The sequence below is a fragment of the Hippichthys cyanospilos genome, chromosome 1, assembly GCF_059441005.1.
Source record: "Hippichthys cyanospilos isolate Australia breed blue-spotted pipefish chromosome 1, RoL_Hcya_1.0, whole genome shotgun sequence".
NCBI classification, from domain to species: Eukaryota; Metazoa; Chordata; class Actinopteri; order Syngnathiformes; family Syngnathidae; genus Hippichthys; species Hippichthys cyanospilos.
In genome coordinates this window covers 16,019,736-16,045,139 of record NC_142369.1, presented here as the reverse complement: position 1 = coordinate 16,045,139, position 25,404 = coordinate 16,019,736, and the positions used below count along the sequence as shown (strand labels likewise).

General features: G+C 38.6%; 1 protein-coding gene across 8 annotated transcripts in view; it reads right to left on the bottom strand.

Annotated features, from left to right (window-relative positions):
* Positions 1 to 25,404, bottom strand: part of LOC148429437 (multiple C2 and transmembrane domain-containing protein 1-like) — a 104,857-nt gene that overhangs the window by 50,389 nt on the left and 29,064 nt on the right. For 6 of the 8 annotated variants that reach the window (XM_088417652.1, XM_088417677.1, XM_088417683.1 and 3 more), the window contains exons 5-14: positions 24,658 to 24,769; positions 22,795 to 22,833; positions 19,267 to 19,431; positions 19,053 to 19,183; positions 18,248 to 18,434; positions 10,968 to 11,061; positions 3,834 to 3,936; positions 3,268 to 3,370; positions 2,635 to 2,736; positions 2,152 to 2,226 (exon numbers count right to left, since the gene is read on the bottom strand). In XM_088417652.1, coding sequence (XP_088273778.1) covers positions 2,152 to 2,226; positions 2,635 to 2,736; positions 3,268 to 3,370; positions 3,834 to 3,936; positions 10,968 to 11,061; positions 18,248 to 18,434; positions 19,053 to 19,183; positions 19,267 to 19,431; positions 22,795 to 22,833; positions 24,658 to 24,769 — 1,111 coding nt within the window. The remainder of the gene's footprint in view (positions 1 to 2,151; positions 2,227 to 2,634; positions 2,737 to 3,267; positions 3,371 to 3,833; positions 3,937 to 10,967; positions 11,062 to 18,247; positions 18,435 to 19,052; positions 19,184 to 19,266; positions 19,432 to 22,794; positions 22,834 to 24,657; positions 24,770 to 25,404) is intronic. The other 2 variants (XM_088417661.1, XM_088417707.1) reach the window with 1 other exon arrangement.

Below are 25,404 nucleotides of genomic sequence, written 5' to 3'. Positions count from 1 at the left end.
AATTGTTGCAAGCTCTACCTCAACATTGTTAAAAAAAAGGAATATTTTAACTTCATTCATGTCATGTCATTCGTCTTTTTTTTTATGGTAGAACTAAAATTGTTGCATCATAGGGAGATAAAGATAGAAATAAGATTAGAAATAAGGTGGTGCACGTTTTCTGCAATCATTCCGTGCCTTGCCTATTTCTGTATTTACTGGAATTTCTTTTCTTTGTGTTAGTTTCATAACAAATTGGTGGAGGAGCATATCTTGGCGAAAAAAATAAATAAATAAAAAATTGAAAGAAATATACAGTAAAATGCAACGTTTTCTTGCATTGTTAAAAGGTTGAAAGTGCTTTTTTTCATTCACAAGTGCCTTAATTATTTCTAAAAAAAAAAAAAAAAAAAAAAAGCCCTTCCTAAACGGTCAGGTCATCAAGTAGGACGTCGTTGGCAGATCCTTTTCTTCCAACTAATCAGCAAGCAACAGTAGGGGTGTGCTGGCACAAAACAGCCCTTGTGGCCTCAAGAGGCGAGCCTTCCAAAGCAGCCAGTGACATCATCATTGTGAGACGCTGACATGGGTCATCTCCACGAGTCAGAGGTGAGATTGCGATTCTGCCACTTGGGGAAAAAGAAGCGCGGGCCGGTGCAACAGAGACTACGTAGAATGAGGGGGGGGAAGAAAACGCATGGCGGTTTGAAACAAGGGCAGGATGGGAGATGTTTGTGTGTGTGTGGCACTGCGTCAGCTAGTGATGTGTGTGGCAGGGCATGGCGCAGCATTGACTACTAAGCCCAAACGGTCACTCATATGACATGTGTGATGTGGGCCGGCCCCGGCTATTCAGCCCTTTGTGCTGCTGCCACACTGAGCGGCGTGACAATGAAGTGCAAAGCAGCAGTGGCAAAAAGGGCCATCTATAAGGACGGCCAATCTACTTATGCACCCCGCAGTTGACAGCTTGACATTTCTATTCACCAGGCCGGGGTGGATGCGAGGCGGCTGACAGATGAGAGAGGGAGCGAGGGGAGAAGAAACAAAAATGAAACGCTGTTTTCCCTCTTCAATCACCTTGTTTTATCTTGCCCGCACAGTTGTTGGGCTTTACGAGACGCCGTTTATCCGGTTAGCGTTTCGGACGGCGAGGCGGGACACGTGGTACTCTAAACTTTCATTTCTCTATTTTTTCAACTCTGAATCTGATCAAACAAATGTGCATTTTAGGCAACTATATTTTTTCAAAGATTTTTTTTTTGTACTGAAAATCCACATTGAAGTAACAGGACTCAAAGTTACAAAGAAAAAACATTGATTAAATTTAGCCACTTGGCATGTATCATATCATCACCCTGGGACATGGTAGTTATTCATTAAAAATTGTTTTGAAGATAAATAAATAAAGATGACCTCCGCAGTAATCAAATACTGTAAGGGACCTTACTTTTGGCCTTTTGACCTACCAAGATTCTGAATTATGCAGCTTCCTGTGGCAAACGGAACGAGGAATATTTTATATTCTTGTCGGGGTCATTTGTTAAAAGTGAAAAGCCAGGAACATGGCGTGTGTGCATTTATTTGTTTATTTATTTGTGTGTTTATAAAACGTAAACTAAAAGTAGAGTTTGGGTGGAAAAAGATATTTTTTATCTATGACATTTCCAAAGAAATGTCTAATTTTAAAAAGTCATAAGCTATTTTTTCAGTGGTCAGGGTACTTTACTCTTACATTCTATTAACAACACTCACAGATTTTGGTCTGATACACTTGGCTTAGTAAAAAAAAAAAAAAAAACAATAAAAATAAATTCACCTTCATATTCATAGATTTGATTTCCTAGTGATGGATTTGTGACAGAGCCAGTAGAATGGCCCAAACACAGAATGTACTGAACACTCAAAAGAAATTCTGTTCTCATATATATATATATATATATATATATATATATATATATATATATATATATATATATATATATATATATATATATATATATAATAAAACTATATAATATTTATTTATTTATATATAATAATAGTGAAAGAAAATAAAGCATGGCTGCCAGTTCATCCCCTAGTGAAAGCGCAACACTAAAATTCACATCTTCTCTTCATTTTCTACAAACACAATGTGGCAAAGAAGTATTTGGGGAGCAAGCGATTGACCTGTTTGGACACTTTGGGTTCTTCCTCTATGTACTTCTGCTCAATGGGGATCAACGTCCTGAGACCCGCCTTCACCTGGAGGGACAATCGAAAAGACTGTGAAGTCATTGTGGAAATGAATGAGGACTTTGGAATCGACGCAGTATATTCCAAGATTTCTGTTGTCACGTTGCAACGCATGCATACTACACATGCACCCATGTGAGAGGCTGGAGCAAGCGGGTGGGGGATGAGTAATAAAATGGCGGCTACAGGACACACACACAGTGACAGTGAACGGGTGAACAAAGGATGCTGAAAGGAAGCCTTCCAAAGGGAGACCCAAAATGAGGATGAGGACATACCGGATAAGCAATGAGATGTGAGCGAGGGTAAAGTGGGGGACAAACACAATTAAGAGAACAACAGTGAAAAGCAAGAGAAAGGGGGACATTTTATAGATATAATTTTTTAAATATAGGAAGAGAAAAAAAAAAGACTTACAGCATTAAAAATCACGTCTATTTCAAGAAAGATGACCCCTTTGGTTGGCCCTGTCAGCTCCTTGCTTTTCAAGACGTAGGCTTTGCGTTCTCCATTTTGGATCTGCGAGAGAAGGACATGACAGGCGTCTGTCTGGCAATACCCGAATGAATCGGCTCCCCGGGTCACCTTTGAACCCCGGCTGCCGGCGTTGACAGGGAACCCAAAACAACTGTGGCAACTCTGACAAGTACCTGTTCATTACCCACAGCAGCTCGCCTCTGTCAAACAGAAATTAACTATCCTGGGGAATCACACTGTACAGCCCACAGCAAATATATACCACGCACGCTTCAGTCACAAGACACCCATATGGGAAGATTTTCAACGGGACGCGGCGAATGGTGTCATTCCATCTTTTGATCAGTGCCATTTTCTCAACGTCTCTCACTCAAGTGCATACTTTCTTCTCACCTATCAATCTCTATTTTTTTTAACTCATCAACCCTCCTCTTTGCTCCACCATCCTGTCATCTCAAACACTTACCAACGCATCAGCGCGTGTGCAAAAATAACCTATGCTTTTTATAGCTTCAATTGCGTCTTTTCGTTCCATGTTTGAAAAACGACAGAAACATCGGGAGTTGGACTCACGTTGAGCAAAGGAATGGCCACTTTCCCCAGGAAGTCGGCGCTTCTGTCTCGGTCCTCGTCGTAAACAGTGACCTCGAGTACTGAGTGGATGTCCTTCACGTTACTGGATGACGTGCCCAGACAACAAGAGTGAACAGCACGCTTACAATTTCAAAAGCTATCGTACCAAACGGAAGCTTCATTTCCTGGAGAAATGCCCCAGAGGTCATTCCAAAAGCTTCATGACGTTATTACACAACATTTCAAGTGCAAGTTGAAGTAGTGGCGTCATTTGTAAAAGTAGGCTATCGAGGCGGCTGATGTTATGTATAGAAAAGAGGCTACTGTATGTGGGCGACGTGCACTCAAAGAAGGATCAAATTAACATGTCCCATCACTGGGAATTCCATATACTTAGACTCAATAAAGTTGTAGCAGATATTTAAGAATTGACGTAAACCTTTATCGAGCTTATCATGGCCCAGCTGCAGTGTTATGTCCGTATATTATCTGGAGCCTGATATGACGTTTGAAAGTCATTTGTTTGTGAATAGTAGTGCATAAATTAGAACACAAATGATACTCACAAAGTGAAGACCTTATTCCACTCTGGGTTAAGGTTTTTGTAGACAGTGTGAGTCTGCAACCGATCGTTACTCAGCTCCACTATACAGAATGGGTCACTTTTACCTAGGAAGGACAACGAGAAGAAAAATAAAATATATTTGCAACTATATACCGGTCTAACTTTTGGAAACGCCACATGGTGTTGAACAGACTAAGAATTGCAAGCTATTACTCTTGAAAATACACAACAGCGGAATGAATGTCATTTCAGGTCATACAGAATCATCCATATTATATCACAAAGCTGACAGAGAAAGTACCAAGCTGTGCCAAGCTATTATCTGGGTCAAAAGGTGCCGACTTTGGAGAATCTAAGTTATGAAACATATTCTATCTTAACATTTTTGCTTACCAAAATTTTCCATATAACTGGTGTTCCAGTTTGAGAAACATCAAACTCACATTTTGGTGAATTATGTACTTGTTCAACAATCTATAATTATTGTATTTATTTCTACTTCCTTAATTATAATTATTTTTTGTATTTGTATTTTTTGTCCCATATATTCGTAAGGAATAACGAGGTCCTCTTTAGTAAGTTTTTCATTGGTGTGTAGTATGTGTAGTGGTGGTGGTAAAACAATTTAAACAAAATATATCAAACACGTCTTTTGAGAAAATATTAAGAGGACTGAAAACAACATTAAATACGATGGCTACAACTCAATGAAGTTGGAATTGAGTTCAATCCCCCAGTGGCATTTGCGTGTTGTGTTTGTGTGTACTTATGTGTGCGCACACATATGCTCGTATTTGTCTGCGTGTGAGTTTCATCGATCTGTGTGATTTTCTTCAAATGTTGTGACAAGGGCAGGACATTTAGTAGGTGTGCAAAGCAAATGTCACCATGATCAATGCGGTGCTGTAGGTGTTACCTCTCATATCAGTTGTTGGGGGTCTTATTGATGTAGCGTGTCTGAAGTGCATATTGACAGCTACGACTCAGACAATAGAAAACACAATACAATCAAACAGACAATGGCTAAGGAGTGCATATAGTGCTCCTGCATCTGTGTGATTTTCTGTCTTTTGCTTGGTTATTATTCAGCACAAATATGTTCTGTGCCCCTGTTTTACAAAGAAGGTTTTGTTGATATATGTTTCCAAATGAACGCATGATTTTCAGGATGATTTTGGTGATTCATTTGGCTAAATTTGTGCTCAATATTTAAATATTTTGTACACATGCCAAGGAAAATTTTGATTCTGGGAAAAAAAAAAAATGGTTGTCATTCATATTAAAAATTACAAAGTAAGTTCGAAGCCTGTTTGGCCAGGAATCATATTTGGAAACAGAAGAGTTCAAACTAGAGAACCGTGTAGCTAACCTCGTTCAACAGCCAAAGACAGATTGTGGTCATGACTAATTTAAAATTGAGTAAAATTAGAGATTATAATGGAATATGACATTAACAATAAACAACCAAGAAAGTCACGTACCGATAATTAAAAATAAATCCATTTATGATCTAAGAATTTGCCTCAGGTTGAACATTTGAATTTCAATAACTTTTAATCACTTGCCCATAAAGGGGTTAAAGAAATAAATATATATGAAGTCATCCCGGAGCTTCTAAAGCATAAAAAAATCATAACTGATTAAATTTAATTGCAATCAGTGAAATTAAGGGATGAAAACTGACAGCTTGCCACCCCCCACTTTTTCAGCCTAATAATCTATTTTTTTTTTAACGGCTCAACACACTGCTGCCGCAGAGTCAGTTGCCACCAGTGATGAACTTTCACCCTATTGGCTGCTACAACCAGAGGCAGCTGTCTTAACCATTACACGCTCACATTTGAGCCAGGGTCCAGGTAAGGCTCCTCCCACATCGGGTCACGTCTCCGCTGTGCCTCCTGAGGGTGCGCGGAGGGGAGCGGGTGCAAATTCATTTCTGAGCGCCCTAAGATAAGTGTGGAGGATGAATACGGCACGGATGAGGGAACGGCTGTAATTGCCTCGCAGGAAAGCTTAAAGTTGCTCGGGAGTTTGAGGTGCTCATCACAATTAATTATAAATCCAGACTTTCAAATTTAAATCCATTTGCATTTTCCTTGCATTTCACCATTTTAACAGGCTGTGCTCTTGACCCGAAAGTTTTGTGCGGACCTCCGTCAAAGCTTACAAAATTTGGCACCTGAAAAACGATTGCATGAATTAGATCATGAAAGTAAAGTCGAATTTTATTTAATAGGCAATCGGCATAGAAAAGGTTGTCAGCAGCCCACAGCGACCTAATAGGACAGTGAAAGACAAAAGATCTACTACGGTTTGTATACAAGTGTCTGGTAATGGATGGCCCTATAAGTGATTAGTTTTGAATCTCATATTGGATCCTAACCAACAGCCAGCGCAGAGGCTGAAACGGAATGTCACGTCTTAATCTACGGCTTTCTTGAAAGAAGCCTGGCAGCAGCACTTTGAGCTAATTGGAGATGGTCTAAAGGAATTTGCTCATAAAGGTGAAGAGAGAATTGCAGTATGATGTGAGGAAACAGTAGCCGTTGCGGTTCTGACGTGCTTATCATGGCCTTCGAGGCCTGATCAAATATGGTCCCATACTCATTTCGAGCCCATTTTCAAGCACCGTTTTTCCGTTTTAAACAAGATAGAAGAATCGCCAAATTGTCTGTATGTAATGAAGGTATAGAAACTGCTCAGTGACGTGCAGTCAGGGGGCGGAAGGAGAGGCGGAGCCTCACCTATCAATCTTGAAAAGAAGAAAAGGGTAGTTAATCATTAATATTTGCAAGACTGGTATGTACTTATTAACCCATTTTCTATTTGAATCCAAATTTAAAATGGTTTATATTTTGTAAGTCCTGTTCAAATACTGGATGGAGAACCGCTGTGAGACTATACCTTGCTGTGCCGCTCACAAACTACGCGATGCTAGCAGTCTTTCGTTAGCCCTCTCTATATTGCAGATGAAATGCTTTCAAACACTCGTTATATGTTCTGTCTTTTGTATCATAATGATGTATGAAATGTATTTCTAATATGTGTTTAGGCTCGGAGTTAGGGTTAGGGTTCAGTAAAAATAAATAAAATAAAAATTAAAAAAAACACTGGTTGCGGCAAACAGTACACCAGACACATGGCAGAGGGCGCTTGTGAGCCCAGTTTCTTGTACCTCCGCCTTCACAACAATCATCTATAAGAATATTATTATTAATATGTTAAGTAATTGTTTTAAAATTACATAAATATATTCCATGATTTTATTGGACAGGCCAACTTGGGAATAGATTTTCCTCTGTGCAGCCCACAAGCTAAAGCGAGTTTGACAACACTGGCTTGAAAAATGCAGATTTTAAATTTTAAACATGAACAGTTAAGTGCTGCCAATGAAATGTGTGCTGCTCTGGAGGGCTCATATGATATTTGTAAATCCGATTCATGACATCAGTGCCTTCCCAGCCATGAACCTCACCGCACGACACTGAAACTGCTTGCCAAATACGCATGGGTTCATCGACTGTAGTTTTATGTTGCAATACCTCCATTCACCGCTAAATGGCAGACATGGTAACCCATGTACAGTACATATATCCAGTCTTTTCTTCCTATCTTAAACCATGAGTAGGCCAAATATTTTTTTGCAGATTTGGAAGTATGTGTAGGACAAATGGAGGACCATGACAATATTAACATTTTGAGTGAGTTTCTTTTTGTGAAAAATTGCACAAATTAGTTTTTGTACTTATTGTTGGATTGTCCATCAGTAGTATGCTGTCCTAGAATTTTTTTTTTTTTAACCGAGAGCCCTTTCCATTGGGGAAACAAGAAATCACATCATATGGGCTGTTTGTTGTTGCTTCAAACCCAAATATTTCACATATATAAAATGGCACTTTTGTCATACTCCTGGTTAGGAATTTATTGGTTCTATGTGCCCTCCCTGACAAGGAAATTAAAGCTCCTACTGGCATTTACAGTAAGTCGCTCTTCCTTCATGTGATGTACAGTCAATTGAATGGACACTGTTAGCATTCGCTTGGTACACGTTGTACTGGGCAGCCAATCGCTTACACAATAAGTTCCATTTCCAGCTAATAGCTATCACTGCGATGTTTCTGTATGACATCAATAGGACTGGTCTGTAGTGCCATCACACACTTGTTGAGTTTGAGGCATATTTTACCTAACGGCCTCCAATTTGTTCAAGTTTGGGTGTGTCAACTTTAGATGTTCTACTATACATGGTATCACGTATGCGTGTGTTTGCATGAGTGTGTATGCTTTAGAACATCACGCACACAGCAAATGGCCTTGAAAGTCATCTACAAACTCATAACATTTCTAATATGATTTAATTTTACAATGTGTTTCTTATTTTATGCATTTATGAAATCATAAATGTATAAATCTTGCCAAAATCCAAGTGAATTTGCTTGAAAACTATCTGAAAGAGGACTACAATGACTCAAAGATACAAGAGAACAAACCGCAGTACTCGAGCGAGATTTGAAATTACGGAATAATGCATTACTATTGAAATGTCTCACAGTAAAGCACGTACTCAAGAAGCAAGACAAGGCACAATGTTGGCTTTTGAGACTGTTTTCAGTTATCCCTCTCGTTCTACACCACAAAAGCACTTCAATTAGAGTAAGAGATGGCCCGAGTGCAATGCGAAAAAGAAAGGGAGAGCGGAGACAAGAGCGGAGACAGACAGGCAGCATGAATGGGGACCAGAGAAGAGAGAGTGAACTATTTTTCTCTGTATGACCTCCCCTCTCACTCTCTGCCTGTCCATCTGTTTGTCTCTCGCCTCGCTCCTGACCCTCTCTTGGGCTCAACTGATAAAATGGGGTGTTCATGCGCTGAGGGCTCTCATGCCGCTCTTACAGAGCTATTCTATCTGCCCGTCACACATGCACCGGCACACAGGCATAAGCATCATTAGAATCTTCTTCCCTTTGCTATCTGGAGGTGAAAGAACAAAGCGTTCTTGGTGCGATCAAAAAAGGAGGGATTCATACGTAAATGAAGATTAATACAGTTGCGCCTTGAACAGGTCTTTCAAGACACAAGCTGTCGTTTAGCCCGTTTTTTGCTTTGACTGGTAAGTGCAAATTTATTATTTCATCAAAGAATACATTCTTCAAGCTTTTTAATGCCACCATTACATGATTTCACTTCACCTATTCTAAAAAATTGTGTCTCATCAGCGTCTCGTTTGCTTAATACTAACAGAATGGAAAACATTATCATCATCTGCAGTGTTACAGTGCAACCCTTAAAGCAACTCATATTTGAACATACATAGTGGAACAACACCTGTCAAAAGATAATACAACACTAACAACACGATGAATCATCAAGAAAAGGAATGATTTTTCATTTGTGTTTGTATGACTATTGTGCTGCCTTCCAGTGGTCAATGTGACCAGGCCCGAAGGAGCAGCAAAATGAATTGGATTGAAGAATTAAATCATGACGCCTGACGATGTTTTGATGTGTATGCCATATTATATATGGTGCAAAATTTTTTACTATAAAAAAACATGTGCCAAGATGACTAGTCCATTCATTTAAATGGGCAACGATGACTTGAAAGTGAATCTAAGGCAATACATTCAACATTTGAAATGAAAGCTGTTCAAGTTAAACACAACTGAAATGTTTCAATGAACAAATGGAGGAAAATATGACACCATTACCTGAATACAAAACACGCGTTTAAGCTTGTTCTTGTTTTGTTCACAAGTCGGAGGCAAAAACATGAGGCAGAGTGGAAAGCAAAAAGTAAATAGATAAACAACTTTGCAATAGCATTCATTTTTCTGGAAGCTAGCCATGAAGCGCAGACTGAATGATGAGCTGTGAAACAAGGTCACGGAGTAAATTTAAGTTCCCAGTGAAATACAAGAGCCATTAGCCGCTGCTCTCTGGCTGCCCGGGTCTCAATAACCCGAATCAAGCAGTTCCACTTTGTATTGGCTAACACAGACTGTGGCTGCTTCCAATTGAGAAACACACACACACACACACACACATTCTCTACTCTCAACTAGATAATGCAGAGTGAAAAACTAGGCCTGTCCACTGCAGACCTAATTAAAAGTAAGAATTAATGGAGAACGGGAGGATTCGGCGGGAGTAAGTGGAGACAGAAAAGGAAGGAAAAGGGGAGGGAAGAGGGAGATTTGTTGGTTCAAATGCACACTTTTTCTCTATTATTCAAATGAGCACCCTGCATCTTTCTCCCTAAAACATAGAGGCAAATTTAGTGTCCAACATAAAACCAGCAAATAAAAGAATTAAACTCACTTTCTCAACATTCCTGTATCCCTCAAATGCAAAACTACATTCTATCTTGGGCTGAATTCATGGTGGTGTATAATGTGCCATACACGTTGACAACATCATCAAATCCAAAAAATCCAGTACCGTTATTCTAACAGCAGATCATAAAATGAAAATAAAGTTTTAAAAAAAGATGTCAACTTATACAAAGTGAACCCATATAGTATTTAAAGCACCTTTTTTTTTCATTTGGTTTTGGTACTCCTTCCAAAACGAAATTATAATAATTGTACCCAGTCAAAATTGTGCACACAACACCACATAATGGCATTGTAAAAAAAAGCTTCTTTTTTATCATTTAACATAAAAAAACAACAAATCGTATGTACATGAGAATTCACGGAAGCTCAATATTGAGCTCAAGAGCATTCTGTTTCCACTGATAATCTATGAGACTGTTTTCCAAACTTGGATAAAGTCCATCTGAGTAAATTCTGTTGACTGGGCATGATTCAAAGTCGCACCGCTATCGATAGATAGGTGACATCCACTGTTGACAACGCATGTAAGAGCTCAAACTAAACAGGTCCAAGGTTTGTTTAGAGACTAGAAAAGTTAACGGCAGAACAGTTGGGGAATTATATTATGATTATATATATTATAATTATAATTATTTTATATTATTAATTATATATATTACATTTGGAGTTTCACGATGGCAACAGTTTCAGTTTGGTAAGAGGAACGCTGTATTTCCTATATTTGAGTAAGTATTCGATGGTGTACATGCGATTCACAGGAAGTTCCTCATCAGAATGTTTGGATGAAATTGTTTTCACACCTGTGACATCTGCTGCCATCAGTCCTTCGGCCCGGATGACTTTTACTTGCACCACACCAACATCTTTCAGGTTGTGCAACGACCTCCACAAGCTCTGAAACGGCACAAGGAGAGGGGTGAAAGGTCAAAGCGGCAGGCAAATTAGCATTTAAGAGAAAGATGGGTCAATAGCCTGACATTTCATTAAGGGAGGAAAAGGGTAGAAAATGTCCTTTAGCAGCTCTTATTTGAAAATATAGAGCTGGCATTTATAGATAGGTCCAACAAGAGGACAAATGAGCAGATTTCCTTTCAAAAAGTAGCTAGGTGTGCACGTTTGATACACTTTTCTCTTCTGTTCTATGGAGACTGAAATAGAATCCATTTGATGATGGTGAGGTTATTTCTTTGAGAAGGGCCACAAAAATTGTAGAAACAACATGAAACTGCATGAATTGTAATTAATATCTCACATTAACATTGAAAGTCAATGCAAAGATTGCAACATTAGCCTTTTCCTGTGAGTTTCGCCTGACAAGAAGTGGAACCTCAGGCAGTAACACCAGTAATACAACAATAGTGAAATTCAGGTGAGAACACACATTCAGTGGTGTGAATAGCAAGGTTTCGATACTTCCACATTAACACGAGCGCTTCACTCTGGTTTGATGCCACCAGCAGGTGGAGAAAAGAAACACTCTCATTTGGAGAGACTACAAGAAAAGAAAAAAGAAATCTCAAAGGTTTACTCTCACATGCCATGCAAAAGCTGTTAGCTTGCCATTATTTCAAAAACAAAAACTTGTACAACTCCACTGATTTTTTTTTTTAAATCTTTTTGAGAAGGAAAAGTAAAAGTAAAGTGTGATATCGTGCACACTGTTCATACTAGGATGTAGCTGTGGTCAGAAGGAACCAATAATCTTAAAACTCATTGAGCGCTTTGAATAGACTTTTCTGTACTTTTATTTCCTGTGTATTTTGTTTATAAATTTACATTGCTTTAGGAATTTTGCCCAAAAAGCTACACCTTCATTTCTTGAATTGGGGGCAGGTGTGCACTGCCTCTTATTTAACATGAGCTTAAATGTGATTCATGAACAGACATAAAGTGGGTATGCACTTGTGAAAAAACTTTCTTTTTTCTTTTTTTCTTTTTTTCTTTTCTTTTTTTCTTTCATGAGACACAAAAAGATGGTTCTGCAAGTAATATTACATTAATGATAAAAATGCTTTCTAATGATTCGTCTTTCTTTCATGTTTATATCTCAAAACCCTGGCATTTGAATAGGGGGGTTCTAGAATTTTTGCGTCCACAGATTTTACATGAAGGCATCATGTAAGAAGCAGCCTGCACATGTAATTTGGCTTCTACAATAATCTTAAGACCACAAAAAAAAGTTAGTGTGTAGTGGCAAGACACAACAATTTAATACCAATTTACAGGTCTGAGTGACCCCCACAAAGGTCACAATCCACATCGTAGAAAAGGAGTTAGGTGTTTGTTCAAATCGAGTTTTATTCAAAAGCAACAGCCCTATCAGCCACACACGCAGACACACACACACGCGCATACGCAGGTGCTTTTGTTCATGCCCAAACACTCAGGTACACTGAGGCCAAATTGAGGAGCATGTCGGCGCGTCTTAAAAGCAAGAGTGGAAATGCACTTCACTTCAATTTATTTCTCTCTCGCTGGCAATAACCCTGTCCATCCCCACAGGAGTAATTATAATTTAAATCTCAGAGTCAGGCCAGGCTACAGACTTAATTCATTATAACTAACTCTGTCAGACTCTGCCTGTTTCCGGCGATATCATTGTCCAAAAGCTCTGTAAAGGAGATGAGAGGAGAAAGTGTGTGAGAGAGAATGGGGGAGGAAAGAGAGCGTGAGAGAAAGAGGGAGAAAGAGAGAGAGAGAGAGAGAGAGAGAGAGAGAGAGAGAGAGAGAGAGAGAGAGAGAGAGAGAGCGATAGCTTGTTTAGAAAGGCTCGGGTAACTTTTGGATTTAAGGCACGATTTCTCTGAAGATAAAAGTGCTTGTTGAGAGAATAGAGAAAACAAGTCAAAAGTGCGGGCATGCAAAAGAAAGACGTCAGGGTTCAGTGTACCTGTCCTGCTCTTCAAACGTTTGCGTCTGGATTTGTCAGAGTTGTTATTAAAAGTCTGTGTACTGCATTTAGGTTAAATGTGCATGTATAAATAGGCCTGTCAGAGTTATTAAGTCATTCACTAGAATCAATACTATCCCAGTGAACATTTTTTCAATGTCAATGGAAGTGAATGAGTTATTCTTATTCTTTGTTAGCAAGCTAAAAATGTATATTTGACGTGTAGTCAATGACTTAAGCATTGACATTTTGCAATTTCCGGAGGTTATCTAGCATCTGATTTTTTTTTTTTTTTTTTTTTTTAACAGTTCTTAAATTTAGGCGCAGACGTGTTTTGATTTAGTACCAAAACTCAGGGAGAATGACACCTAACCACACAAAGAGTAAACAACACTATGTGAAAAAATAACTCATCCAATGTGAGAAAGCAGAGGCATTTTTAGCCTGCGAATCACATTGCCAAACCCAACCCTTCTTCGCACCATATGGACAACCCGGCAGGAACATTTTGGGTTTGATCATGATCATCGATTGGTGTAAACAATAAGTCAATCCTCCAATAGGGTTTGAATTCACACAAGTAAAATCACGAGCAGTAGATCGAGCGAGGGAGGGAGCAGAATTGAAGGGAGGCCGACCTCTGTGTCCTCATTTACACATATCCCCGCAGCAAGACTTGGGGTACATATTTATGGGAGGCCGATCTTAGAGGTGATGAAAAAGCTGGAGGAACAAAAGAGGATCAATGTAAAAAATGGAAGGACAGTCACACACTGTCACTGATGTTTTTTTGTCATGCAGCACGCAATCGCACACATGAATCACAGAAGACGTACAGGCTTATGACTCACTGTCATCTTTGCATCTTGTCACCTTTCATCATGGCAAAGTCACATTTCACACTTTGGCACACACACACACTCAACGACTCTTCTAATGAATGCAGCTAAGTTCAATATACATGGAACTAAACATATAACGATGAATATGTAAGATAATGAAAAAGGTACATTGGAAATACTGTCTTTATGAAGAAAATAACACATTGGTGTTCAATGATAAAGTGAGATAGCGTTGTCACTACAGTATAAGTATTTCATATTACATGTTAAAGCTGGGAGCTTTCTGCCTGTCTTCCACATCACCGTTCTGTCATATAAATGACACCGACATGGACCAAGTCTTCCTGCCTAAGGAGTTTGGCATCAAATTTTAAAAGGGAATAATGTTGTGACAGGGATGTTTCACACTTGCCTCCAGCATCTTCCGAAGTCGTTTATTGAAAGGATTGCCAGACAAGGCAGCCCTTAAATCATTGATACTCACAATTTTTACATGTACCGCCTATGAAAGATACTTAGCTCGCCAAATACTACAGTCATAAACAACATTAAAATACAGTAGTGCAGTAGGCCTTAAGTGCTCACCGGAACAATCCGAAGAGGCTTTAATCCATGCATAGTCTGAACATTAATACTGCACTGAAACGTTGGACATTAAATGCTTGGTTAATTGAACACTCTAAATTAGTGGTTCTCAACGTCTTTTAATAACGTGTCCCCTGTGAAATATTTTTCCAGTCAAGTACCCCCTAACCAGTGCAAACCATTTTTTGGTTAATTCATAAAAAGGTTTAAAACAGAGTGCTGTGCCCACATTGTTTAATTAATTCATAGTTGTCCCTCAATAACTATGCGTCAATAAAGCGGTTACAAAAATCAACTTAATTAGAAAAAAATGTGTGCACACAAAAGTGATTTAAATAAAGTGTCCTCCTTTGGGATCATGCAAAGCTTTGGGTTCACAATACAAAATCATTAACTTAACTTTAAATAATTGATTGACAGGTGATGCTAGGTTGCATAGTGACAGTTTTGGTCAAACCATTCTGATATGACATATATATATATATATATATATATATATATATATATATATATATATATATATATATATATATATATATATATATATATATATATATATATATATATATATATATATATATATATATATATATATATATATATATATATATATACAGTATATACAGTATATACAAACATATATATATATATATATATATATATATATATATACAGTATATACATATATATATATATACAGTATATATATATATATATATATATATATATATATATATATATATATATATATACAGTATATACAAACATATATATATACACATATATATATATATATATATATATATATATATATATATATATATATATATATATATATATATATATATATATATATATATATACGCACAAATGCTATTTTTTTAAATATAAACCACTGTAAATTAAAAGAGGAGTGAATGTCAGAGTGAATAATTGTTTGTCCACATGTGCACTTACAGCTGGCATGTTTTGATCCAAGATTTTCTTTTGCAACAGCCAACCTCCTCACAATCTTTGTTGTTGTTGTTTTTTTGTTTTTTGTTCTTTCCTGGGAGGGGGGCACCTGAGAGAGCAGAGTGCTAATTGGTGAGCTCAAACTATGAGCCGGCAATATGTCTCAGCACACGCAAGTAAGTATCACGCAATCTAGTCGGCATTAGCAATAGTAGCTGAGTCCTTTGATGGACAGCAGCTCCGAAACATCTAAAGTAAGGAGCAACTACATATCCCCCTTCTTGTGGACAGTTTACCTAAAGATATAGCTGGTAGAATCAAATAAGAGCTGCTGCTTTGTCATATACAACCAATGATGCAATACTCATTATTCATTATGGAGCGGGTATAATAGTTTCCCATATTCTGTCTGTCTTTCAGTTTGTTATGTGACCGTCTGTCTGCTTGTGTCCTTTATCCTAACCCGTGTGTGTAGGTAGACGCGGAGAGGTGCCACCGCTCTTAAGAAGAGGTCACAGCATTCCCCCCCATCCACAACTTCTCGTGACCACCCCAGGCCCATTAAGAGCCATTAGTGTGTGTGCTCCTTTGCCATCATAATACATAAATCTCTCCCGCTCCTGTTCGGGCTGTCTCCCCGCACGTCTGGGAAGCAGTAATTAGCGATGAAGGAAAGGTTACAGTGAGCAATAGCAGATCCAAGGCAATTGTCATTAAGTGAGTGCATTGCATCATGTTGCATATAGCAATGCTGCTGGCTGCATTTTAAGTAGTTTGTGGTGAAAATACAAGTGTAAGTATCTTACAAACACCTTGTGGTAAAGTTACTCTAGGTACATGCTGTGTGTGGATTGTACAAAAAAGTAGTTCAGATTACATTGCATCCATCCATCCTCACTTGGGGTTGCTGTCTGCCTGGTGCCTATTGATGGGGGACACCTTGGGCTGGTTGCCAGCCAATCGCGGGGAGAAACAACCGTTCGCACTCACAAGCACACCTAATGTCACGTTGATAGTTTAAGTTCAAATCTAATTATCTACACGCATGTTTCAAATAAGTTCAAGACACATTCATCCGAGTCATTACATAATGCCGATGAATGTGTGTGTTTTATCAGAAGATTAAAAATGGAGGACAGATTTGGACAGGACTGATTAGTGGTCTTTGAACAGACCTCTTTTATATTAATGGTGCTACTTAAATCTTATCAGCCCTCTTTAATAAGAAACATCTTTATTCAATTTTATTACGAAAAGAGAGCTTTTGTCGGAAAAGGATGTGCAATTATTTTAACGGGTGGAGAGCCTCCATTTTCTATTTGGTCATGTAATGGGAGGGCCGCATCGGGGACGGACAAAGAGATGATGATGCTAAGTGAGGTACTGTGATGGGAAGTTTGGTGGCGAGAGGGTGGCTGGGGAAAACAAAAGTCGGAAAAGGGAGGAAAGAAAATTGGGCCTTCAGCCGAGCAGAAAAACGGGGTCTGCGCAAGTTGTGAGAGAGGTGAAATAGCTTTTTCTTTTCATTTTACACGGCTTCCCTTCCAGTGCAACCCTCAGCCTTTACCTCTCGCCCCCTATTACACACACGCTCCGCATCCCCATTTTGTGAGCGCCGAGGGCCATAGTGGCTTTCTCGGTCATCGAGCTCCCCCCTCTGATCAGGCGCCACTGTTGCAGTGCGGAGGCTTCCCGCGGCCAACCAATGACAAGGCTCTCCAGGGTTAAGAAGGTTAAAGAATATTCTGAACATTTTTTTTGAGCCACCCGCTCACACGCTAGGCATAATGTCACACTCACCAAAATAAAGACTACTGAAAAAAAAATGCAGTGGGGTTCTACATTACTTTTCCAGTTTTACTCAATCAGCCTGAGAAATGTGATTTATTTACATCAAATAATGAACTTTTTTTATCAATCCATTGCACTGACTTATAATGACAGGTAATAAAATTAAATGCTTTTCCTCTAGATGCTAGAAGGTCCAATTAATGTATGTCCAATGCTTGCCATTTCTTCCGTAAAATAAACCCGACTAAACATTTCCATATTTCACATTGGATACATTTGTGACTCGATTGATACATTTGTGACTCGATTGTAACAAGATCATCATTATTTCAGGATATAGTGGCGCCAGTCCTTTCAGCTCAATTTACAACAAGCAAAAAAAAAAAAAAAAAAAAAAAAAAAAATATATATATATATATATATATATATATATATATATATATATATATATATATATATATATATATATATATATATATATATATATATATATATATATATATATATATATATATATTTAGAACACTGTGTGGTATTTAGAACAACCACTTAATTTTAATGCTAATATGGGCAATGTCATAAAGTGGCAAACGAATGACAATTATAACATACATGATCGTGAACTAGCATTTTAACTCGTTAGTGGTTTTTGCCCATTTTGTTTTTACTTTGATTGTCCAAAGGAGAGATGGGGCTGAATATATATGGATAGGTATGTTTCCCCTGAACATTTTGTGTGGTGAAAGTAAAATAAATAAAGTACAGTATTAATTCTTGTGTTTAAAAAAAAAAAAAAAAGCCTCCACAGGTTAAGTAAGGCATATGTGAATAGGGGGTAGCAACACTTGTAGACAGACAAATAATACTCAAGCATATATTCTTTATCATTTGGGATGAATGACTTAAATCAATATTGATGATTGAGTCATTATAATTGAGTAAAATGCTTATTGTCCTTTCCCATCCTAATATGATTAATACAAAAGAACTTGGGCAAAAAAAAACAAGAAAAACTTACATATCTTTGCTTGATCTGATGTCGTTCGTGTGGGTCATCCAGCACATTAACTGACAGGTCTGAGATGGAGACGGCAGCAGAAGCCGTGAGCGTGACCAGCATCACCAACACACCTTCGCCTTCCTCTAGTGGCAACTCCAGCTTGTGTGTGTGTTCTTTGCTGAGGAGGGACAGGTCGATTGTACACCTGAAGGACATACAAACAAGCTGTGATGAAATCATTTCATCAAATTTGTGTTTTCAAAATAAGATTGTGGAAGTGTCCAGAATACAGTATAGTCCCATTAATGGATAGAACCTGAATGATTCATCATATCAAAAGAGATTATAAACAGTTCCATGCTCCTAATATTGTGGGGAGAGTTTGGGGCTGGCCCTTTTCTGCTACATAGCCATAAAAACACAGATGAGAGAGTTTAGTGTGGATGAACTTGATCTCAACCCGATCGAAGACCTTTGGGATGAATGAGAGCAGAGAATGAGAGCCAGGGCTTTTCGCCCAACATCAGTGTGCGACCTCCCAAATATGCTTTTACAAAGAAAGGTCACAAATGTTCCCAAAACACATTTCTAAACCTTGTGGAAAGTCTACCCAGAAGAGCTGGAGCTGAAATAGGTTCCAAATGGTGGATTGACCTCATTAAAGAAAAAAAAAAAATCTATGAATTAAGAATTTTGAGTTCATATGGCCGGTGAGCAAATACGTTGAGCAATCCAGCCATATTTGGACAGCACTTTGTATTTGTACAAGGTCTGGGTAGAGCAACAGATTAAAATCTCAGGAGAGCTCAAAAGAGCCTCGTACCTTCCCATGAAGTCATCCTTCTTGCCAGCATCTTTGTCCCAGACTGTAATGTCCACGTAGCCTCCTTGCTCTTCATACATGTGGAAGTCAAACTGTTCCCTCCATTGAGGATTCAGAGTTTTGGGAATTGTCTTAAGTGCACAAACGAAAAAGCAATGCGACGAATCAGAAATGTCGATGACATATATGACTTACTTGAGTTATTGCCCAGTACCTTGCTCTTGTACTTTTGGTGGCCCATCCTAAATTTGACATAGGGGTCACTTCGACCATTGTCATCCATGGGCTGGAGGCCGCGACCTTCGATTAGACTGATGCTGACAATGCCCCGCCACAGCTGAGCTTTTCTGTGTACATCTGACAGCCGCATACTCTGACACTGTCGTGAGAAGACACACATTCACGCAACCATGGGCCATGCGCGTACACACAACCACACAAACAAATCCATACATATATTAGCACACAGACTTGAGGCATTTTATTGACAGGGAAACGGCAAATAACAATGAAGAACATGAAAACACACAGGAAATCACTTGAATACACTATGAAATCATCAACCTAAATGACCTTTTTGCATTTTAAACCTGACATCCATTTTTTTTGCAGCGTAACATGTTCGGGGTCAGCAGCATAACAGTGACAATGAAAAATAAGAGGAAATGCAAGCATTCGTTTGGCTGTCTAATCCAGAATAGGCTTGAAACCCAACAGCAACTAACATTTTTAATTTTAGCAGTCCATCTTCTAAAGTGACGAGCCAACCTATTTAAGTCTGTTTTCTCACCACTTACAGGCCTATTTAACCTCTCTTTGAATCATTACAATATCCTTCACCGCAACAAATGCCTCCCTCCCCCTCTTTTCATCCATCTTCTTCCTTGTTAGGACGAATTTATTAGCATAGCTTTTGTTTTGCAGATGAATTTCATTAAACTCCGAACAAACCCTGCCGCACAAGCGCAACCCTTTGATCTGGAGACGGAGCCTCTTAATTTCTATTCTCCAGACATTAAACACTGCGATGGCTCATCGCCGTTCAGCTAACCTCCCATGCAGCTACATCCATGTCTGCCGGTTTGTACAACTGAAATTACGCTACGTGGCAGCGTATGCTAATGACCGGAGGTCGCCGTTACGTTGTACTCGAGCAACAACGTTTATGGTTTCGCAAGTACTACATAGTTGCGGTTGCTGGAAAAAAGAAGGGCTATTTTCTTTGGGAATCTGTATCTCTGTGCCAGAGCACAGCAGGAGAGCGATCATGTGATGTTCAGGGGACTGGAAGTCTCGAAACAAATCTACTTTAATAATATTCGCACACAGTTCAACTTTTATAAGCCCTTTGGAGGAGAAAACATGTTTGAAGTGCCAAAAAAAGAAATTGCCTAGTGCTGAAGATGGAGACCTGGATTTAATCTGCCTCTGACTCATAATTACTATCGCAAACTATTTCTTGAAGAGTTTGCATCTTCTAATATATGTTCATGGCTTCATTAAAAAAATAGTTTGTGTAAAAATAAAACCGTGCTCTGTGTGCAGCCAAGCAAAAAGGCAGGGAGGGAGTCAAGAGCAGCGCCTTTTCTGGGAGGGGAAGCAAGTTCGTTAGTGTTTGCGCGTATTCCCGGCTCGCAGGCGGGGTGGCCCAGTTCGCAGACTTCAAAGGCGCGATACAGCAGGACGTCTGCCCAGTTTCAACCGGCACTCTCCAAATATGTATCTGTGTCTCGAAATTGTTCATCAAGAGGAAGGAAGTAGATGCATTATCTGAAGCCTTATCTGTTAGTTTATCCCTAAAATGTATGCGCAATATGTGGACAACATTATTAAGACAACCTCTATAAATGAGAACTTTAGCCTGTACTTCTCAATCATGGTGAGGTAACAAACTTTTTTTTTACCATTTCCGTTTTCTCTTGGAATTTTTTGCATGGCTAGAACGATGCCCGGTGACATGATTTGGCATTCAGCATGAACCCCCTGTCTATCATATAACAACTGGATACAAGCTGCCGGTTTTCTTCGCAGAGGTGTCTGGGCTTCCTCATAGAAAAAGGGTGAGAAAGTCGGGCATCCGCAAGGGACTTGAAGTAGGAGCCAGCAGAGGCGACTCAAGCATCTGGTCAGGATGCTTCCTGGATGCCTCCCAGGTGAGATGTTCCAGGCATGTTCCACCAGGAGGCGGTTTCAGGGACGACCCAGGACATGCGGGAGAGACTATGTCTCTCAGTTGACCTGAGAATGTTTGGGGATCCGCCCAGAGGAGCTGGACGAAGTGGCCAGGGAGAGGGAAGTCTGGCCTTCCCTACTGAAGCTGCTGCCCCGCAAACTGACTCCGGATAAAGCAATAGATGAAAAATGGATGGAGGGCTTTATTTTACAACTACAACATGCCATATAAAGCTACAGTCAGTCCATCAATCCAGCCGTCCATCCACAACTTACAAAACAAGCGTTTGGATATATTTATATATAAATTTTGACCCTTGCGTACGAAGTCCCCATGGATTTCGCCAGCCACATTGTTTTGTCCCACTGTTTTCGTTTTGCTTAGTTCACTTTTATTCAGGTCTGCAAGCCAATCTTTTGGGCCACAGCGATGTCGATAACACAGTTGTCATAGTAATTGATACCGTAAACCAAATACCTTGACATTCACATTTGCCGCATACTGAAACTAGTATAGGGATAATAATTTCTGCACTTATAAGTCTCATTTTACAAACTCGAAAATACAATTAATCATTCAAATGTGGCCGTGTCGTTAACAACTCTTGTCTCTGTGATCTGAATTTACGAGACAATTTACATTTACAAGAACTATAGGAAAACATGGATGAAAACGTGTGTCAGTGAATACGGGGATCTCAATATTTTTTAACCATATAGCATAGAAGCTTAGTTAGGTCTGCAAGAAACAACTTGACAAGACAATTTAAAACGAACCCGTCAATAATACTAAGAGTGTAACTCAACTTTCTGTATGCAATGTAAAACAGACATATTACATGCATGAGTCAATATGTGAAAGCAGAAGGAAAACATGCCTCTTTCTGATCACCTACCAGCCACAAGAAAAGAGGAGATACAGAACAGGTTCTAAGATGATGCATTGTCAATCTACATGCTTTTCAATTCAGCACCTTTGTTTTTTGTTTTTGTTTGTTTTTTTTTAAGATAAATTACTTTTTCAAGCTCCCTAAAACTAAAATAAGAGCTTTATTTTCTTACAAAGCAGCTGCAACAAACTACCAGAGGTGGGCAACCTCAACAATTGATTGGTGCGCCATGCAATTCTAAGATTGGAAAAAAAAATTCTCAGAGAAACTGATCACGATGAATCATATTTTTTTGTCATAAAGGTAGAATGTCCAACAATTTTCATTGGATTTAACCAAAATCTGAAAAGGTTTCCCACCGCTGCATTAAGTCAAATAAAGTTGAAATACGTATGAACGGCAAAATCGCATTGTTTTGAAATGCATCCAAAATATATTGTAACTTACCGTACTGTGTTTCATAAGTATAAAGTTTTGTGTAATCATGTTAGTATATTGCAGCTGGTGGAAAATAAAGTAATGACAGCGCCGAGCATGAAAGCAAAGTTGGCAACAGCACAGAGGGATGGCGAGATAGATGAAAGGAGACAATACATCCATGTACCAAGACACCAGTGAAAAGTGCACAGGTGAGGTGCAGTATGTCGGTTTGGGGGTGTTTACATGCGTTTTTAGTTTACCTTACTAGATCGTTTCCAGTTCCTTCTCAAAAGCATGGTCTGTGAATGAGACAAAGCGATTACAGCACCCCCCACTGTCTCCCACTTGAAGCTGCAGGGGGACAGGTTAAAGGGAAGGCGGTGTGAGGTGTTCACAGTGGCTAGTTGTGACCTGAGTGACAGGGTGGGGTGGGGGGGCAGGGGAGTTAGATTAGGAGAGTGAGGCATTTGTCAGTCATGCAAGGGAATAAGGCAGGAGTGACTTGCCTTGGTAAGTCTTGTCAAACACAAACATGCGCGCACATATAAAAATGTTTTTATTGTAGTAATGCTGATATTATCATTAGAGACTGGCTTTTGGTTGTCTTTTATTTATTTATAAGCTAGCTATGTTCCTTCTTTGTACTTTTAAAAGCTTTTTACAATTATAGAGTGAGTGGAAACTTACAAATATTGGCAAATTTTTTTAAAGATCTGTGTGGAGGTTGCTACTTTCTTACAAGGTTCTTGGCACTAATCGGGTCAGCCGTTCACTGCTAAAAGTTGGGTAAAAGCTACAGGCTTTCATGTTTCTCTGCAGTACTGTACACCTTCATCTTCATTAAATTTACTTTCTTGCATTTTGACATGCTAGTCCTTTTAAAATTGAAACCAGATTTTCACCATTCTAACGTCAACATACTGCAAAAATTCACAAGAGATGTGCTTTCATTTTTCTCGTTTCGGATATTTATAGTTTATACGCGAAAGAGATAATTCACCCCATTCAAGTTATTCATTCATCCACAATGAGGTCCGACTTCCCTCATTATTTATTTACCATTCATTTCAAAGGAACAGTCTACATTACACATTTTCATCATTCCAATTTGAAATTCAAAACATTCAGTTTATTATTCTATTCAGCTTGGGAACAATTTTCAATGTACCAAAATTTTGCAAATGCTGAAAATTCCCTATTATTGACTCAATAAAATTCACTTACTAGGACATAATCTACCCTATTCACTACTCCTTAGCGTATTTGATTGATCCAAACTACTGTATTCCACTGATCAGCTCATTCAAGCTTTTTTTATTTGTTATTAAGATTCTTTTTTTTTTTTTTAATTTCCCACGTTTGGTCATACATTGGCATTTCATCGGGAAAAAGGAAAAACATTTTCAACACTTTAGATTGATAGTCAACAAAAATACACCCACATGTGTGGAGTGACTAATGGTATTTTTTTCCTTCCATTCTTTAGTTAAGGATTTAACATACACAAAGTCTATTTTCATGTATTTATTATCACACTGCGGGTTATGTGTGTTTTCAATGCGTTAGTACCGTGTTAGGAAGAAACTGAGTCAAAGAAGTAATAATCTCCCCAAAGCATCGCTCCCTCAGCTATCAAGCCTAATCAATGGCATCAGATAGCGCCATCCAAAAACACAAGAGTACAGTCTTGTACTCGTGTTCTTCACAGTTGGAGGGATCCAAAATGGTGCTTAACCTAAATAGAGTTTATTTGTTCTGTCAAGTGTGGACTCTCTGAACTGCAGAACTAAATAAGTAGCAAAATTAAGACATCAGATCAAAAGGAATAAAGTATTTCCCCCATGACTCCCCCCTTGTTCTGGGTCGAACATGCAGGGGTCCAATTAGGCAGACAAATAATTGAACAGAAATAAATACAACTCGGAAGCATCTAGCGCATGAGCAAACATCCAGTGCTCTTTGAACATGAAACTTTTACACCGACACGTTAATTACATTGGCACTTGTGCATATGCGCTTGCTGATTTCAGGCGTTTCAAGTAACTGAGCATGAATGGAGCCAGAAATTTCAGGTCAATACACAAGCAACAGAGCGAGGATAAACAGCAAGTAGGTTTTCTTACAGCATCTCTCGCATCCCCCTCTCGCGGAGATAAAGTGACCGAGAGTTCCAGGCTGCCGAGATTATGGTCTGGATAATGTGGGTCCTTTAGGTCCAGGGTAACATCCAGTGTCCTGCAACGGTGTAGAATAAGCCTAATTAAATATACCATTTTAATAAAAAATGTTAAAGAATAGCAATGCAAAGGCATCATACAAGAAATGCATGCACCAAAAAAAAAAAATTGCCAAAAGAGTATGATGCTACTGGATTAAGACAGTAGAAAGAATCATCAAAAGTAACAGTATAGGTTGTCGATATATTAATAACTTCAGCCACATATTCCAAAAGTCATTCTCTTGCTATAAGTTTCAATAATTGCGATTGTTGTCTAACTGGTCTAGTTTATGAACCATTAAGCTTCAAATACTGTACTATGAGAAATTTCCAAGACGGTCGTGTATTTTCCTCAAACTTTAACAGCAGAGAAGCCCATCATAAACATACAAAATTGAGGGGTTTTGACACAATCAAAACACTTCTAGGAAATTAAAATAGCATATTATATGGAGACAGTTTAAAGCTCAGTGAAATGGTCAATTTAATATTAAATGGAAAGAAATTAATTTTAATTATTTGTACTATTTACCCGCCCAAAAATATTTATTTATTTACATTTTCTTTATATTTAAAAAAAATATATTTTTTATTGATTCGGGCAGTGTTTTCAGTGCATGGTTGATTAAAATATTATGTCTTACACTGTGAG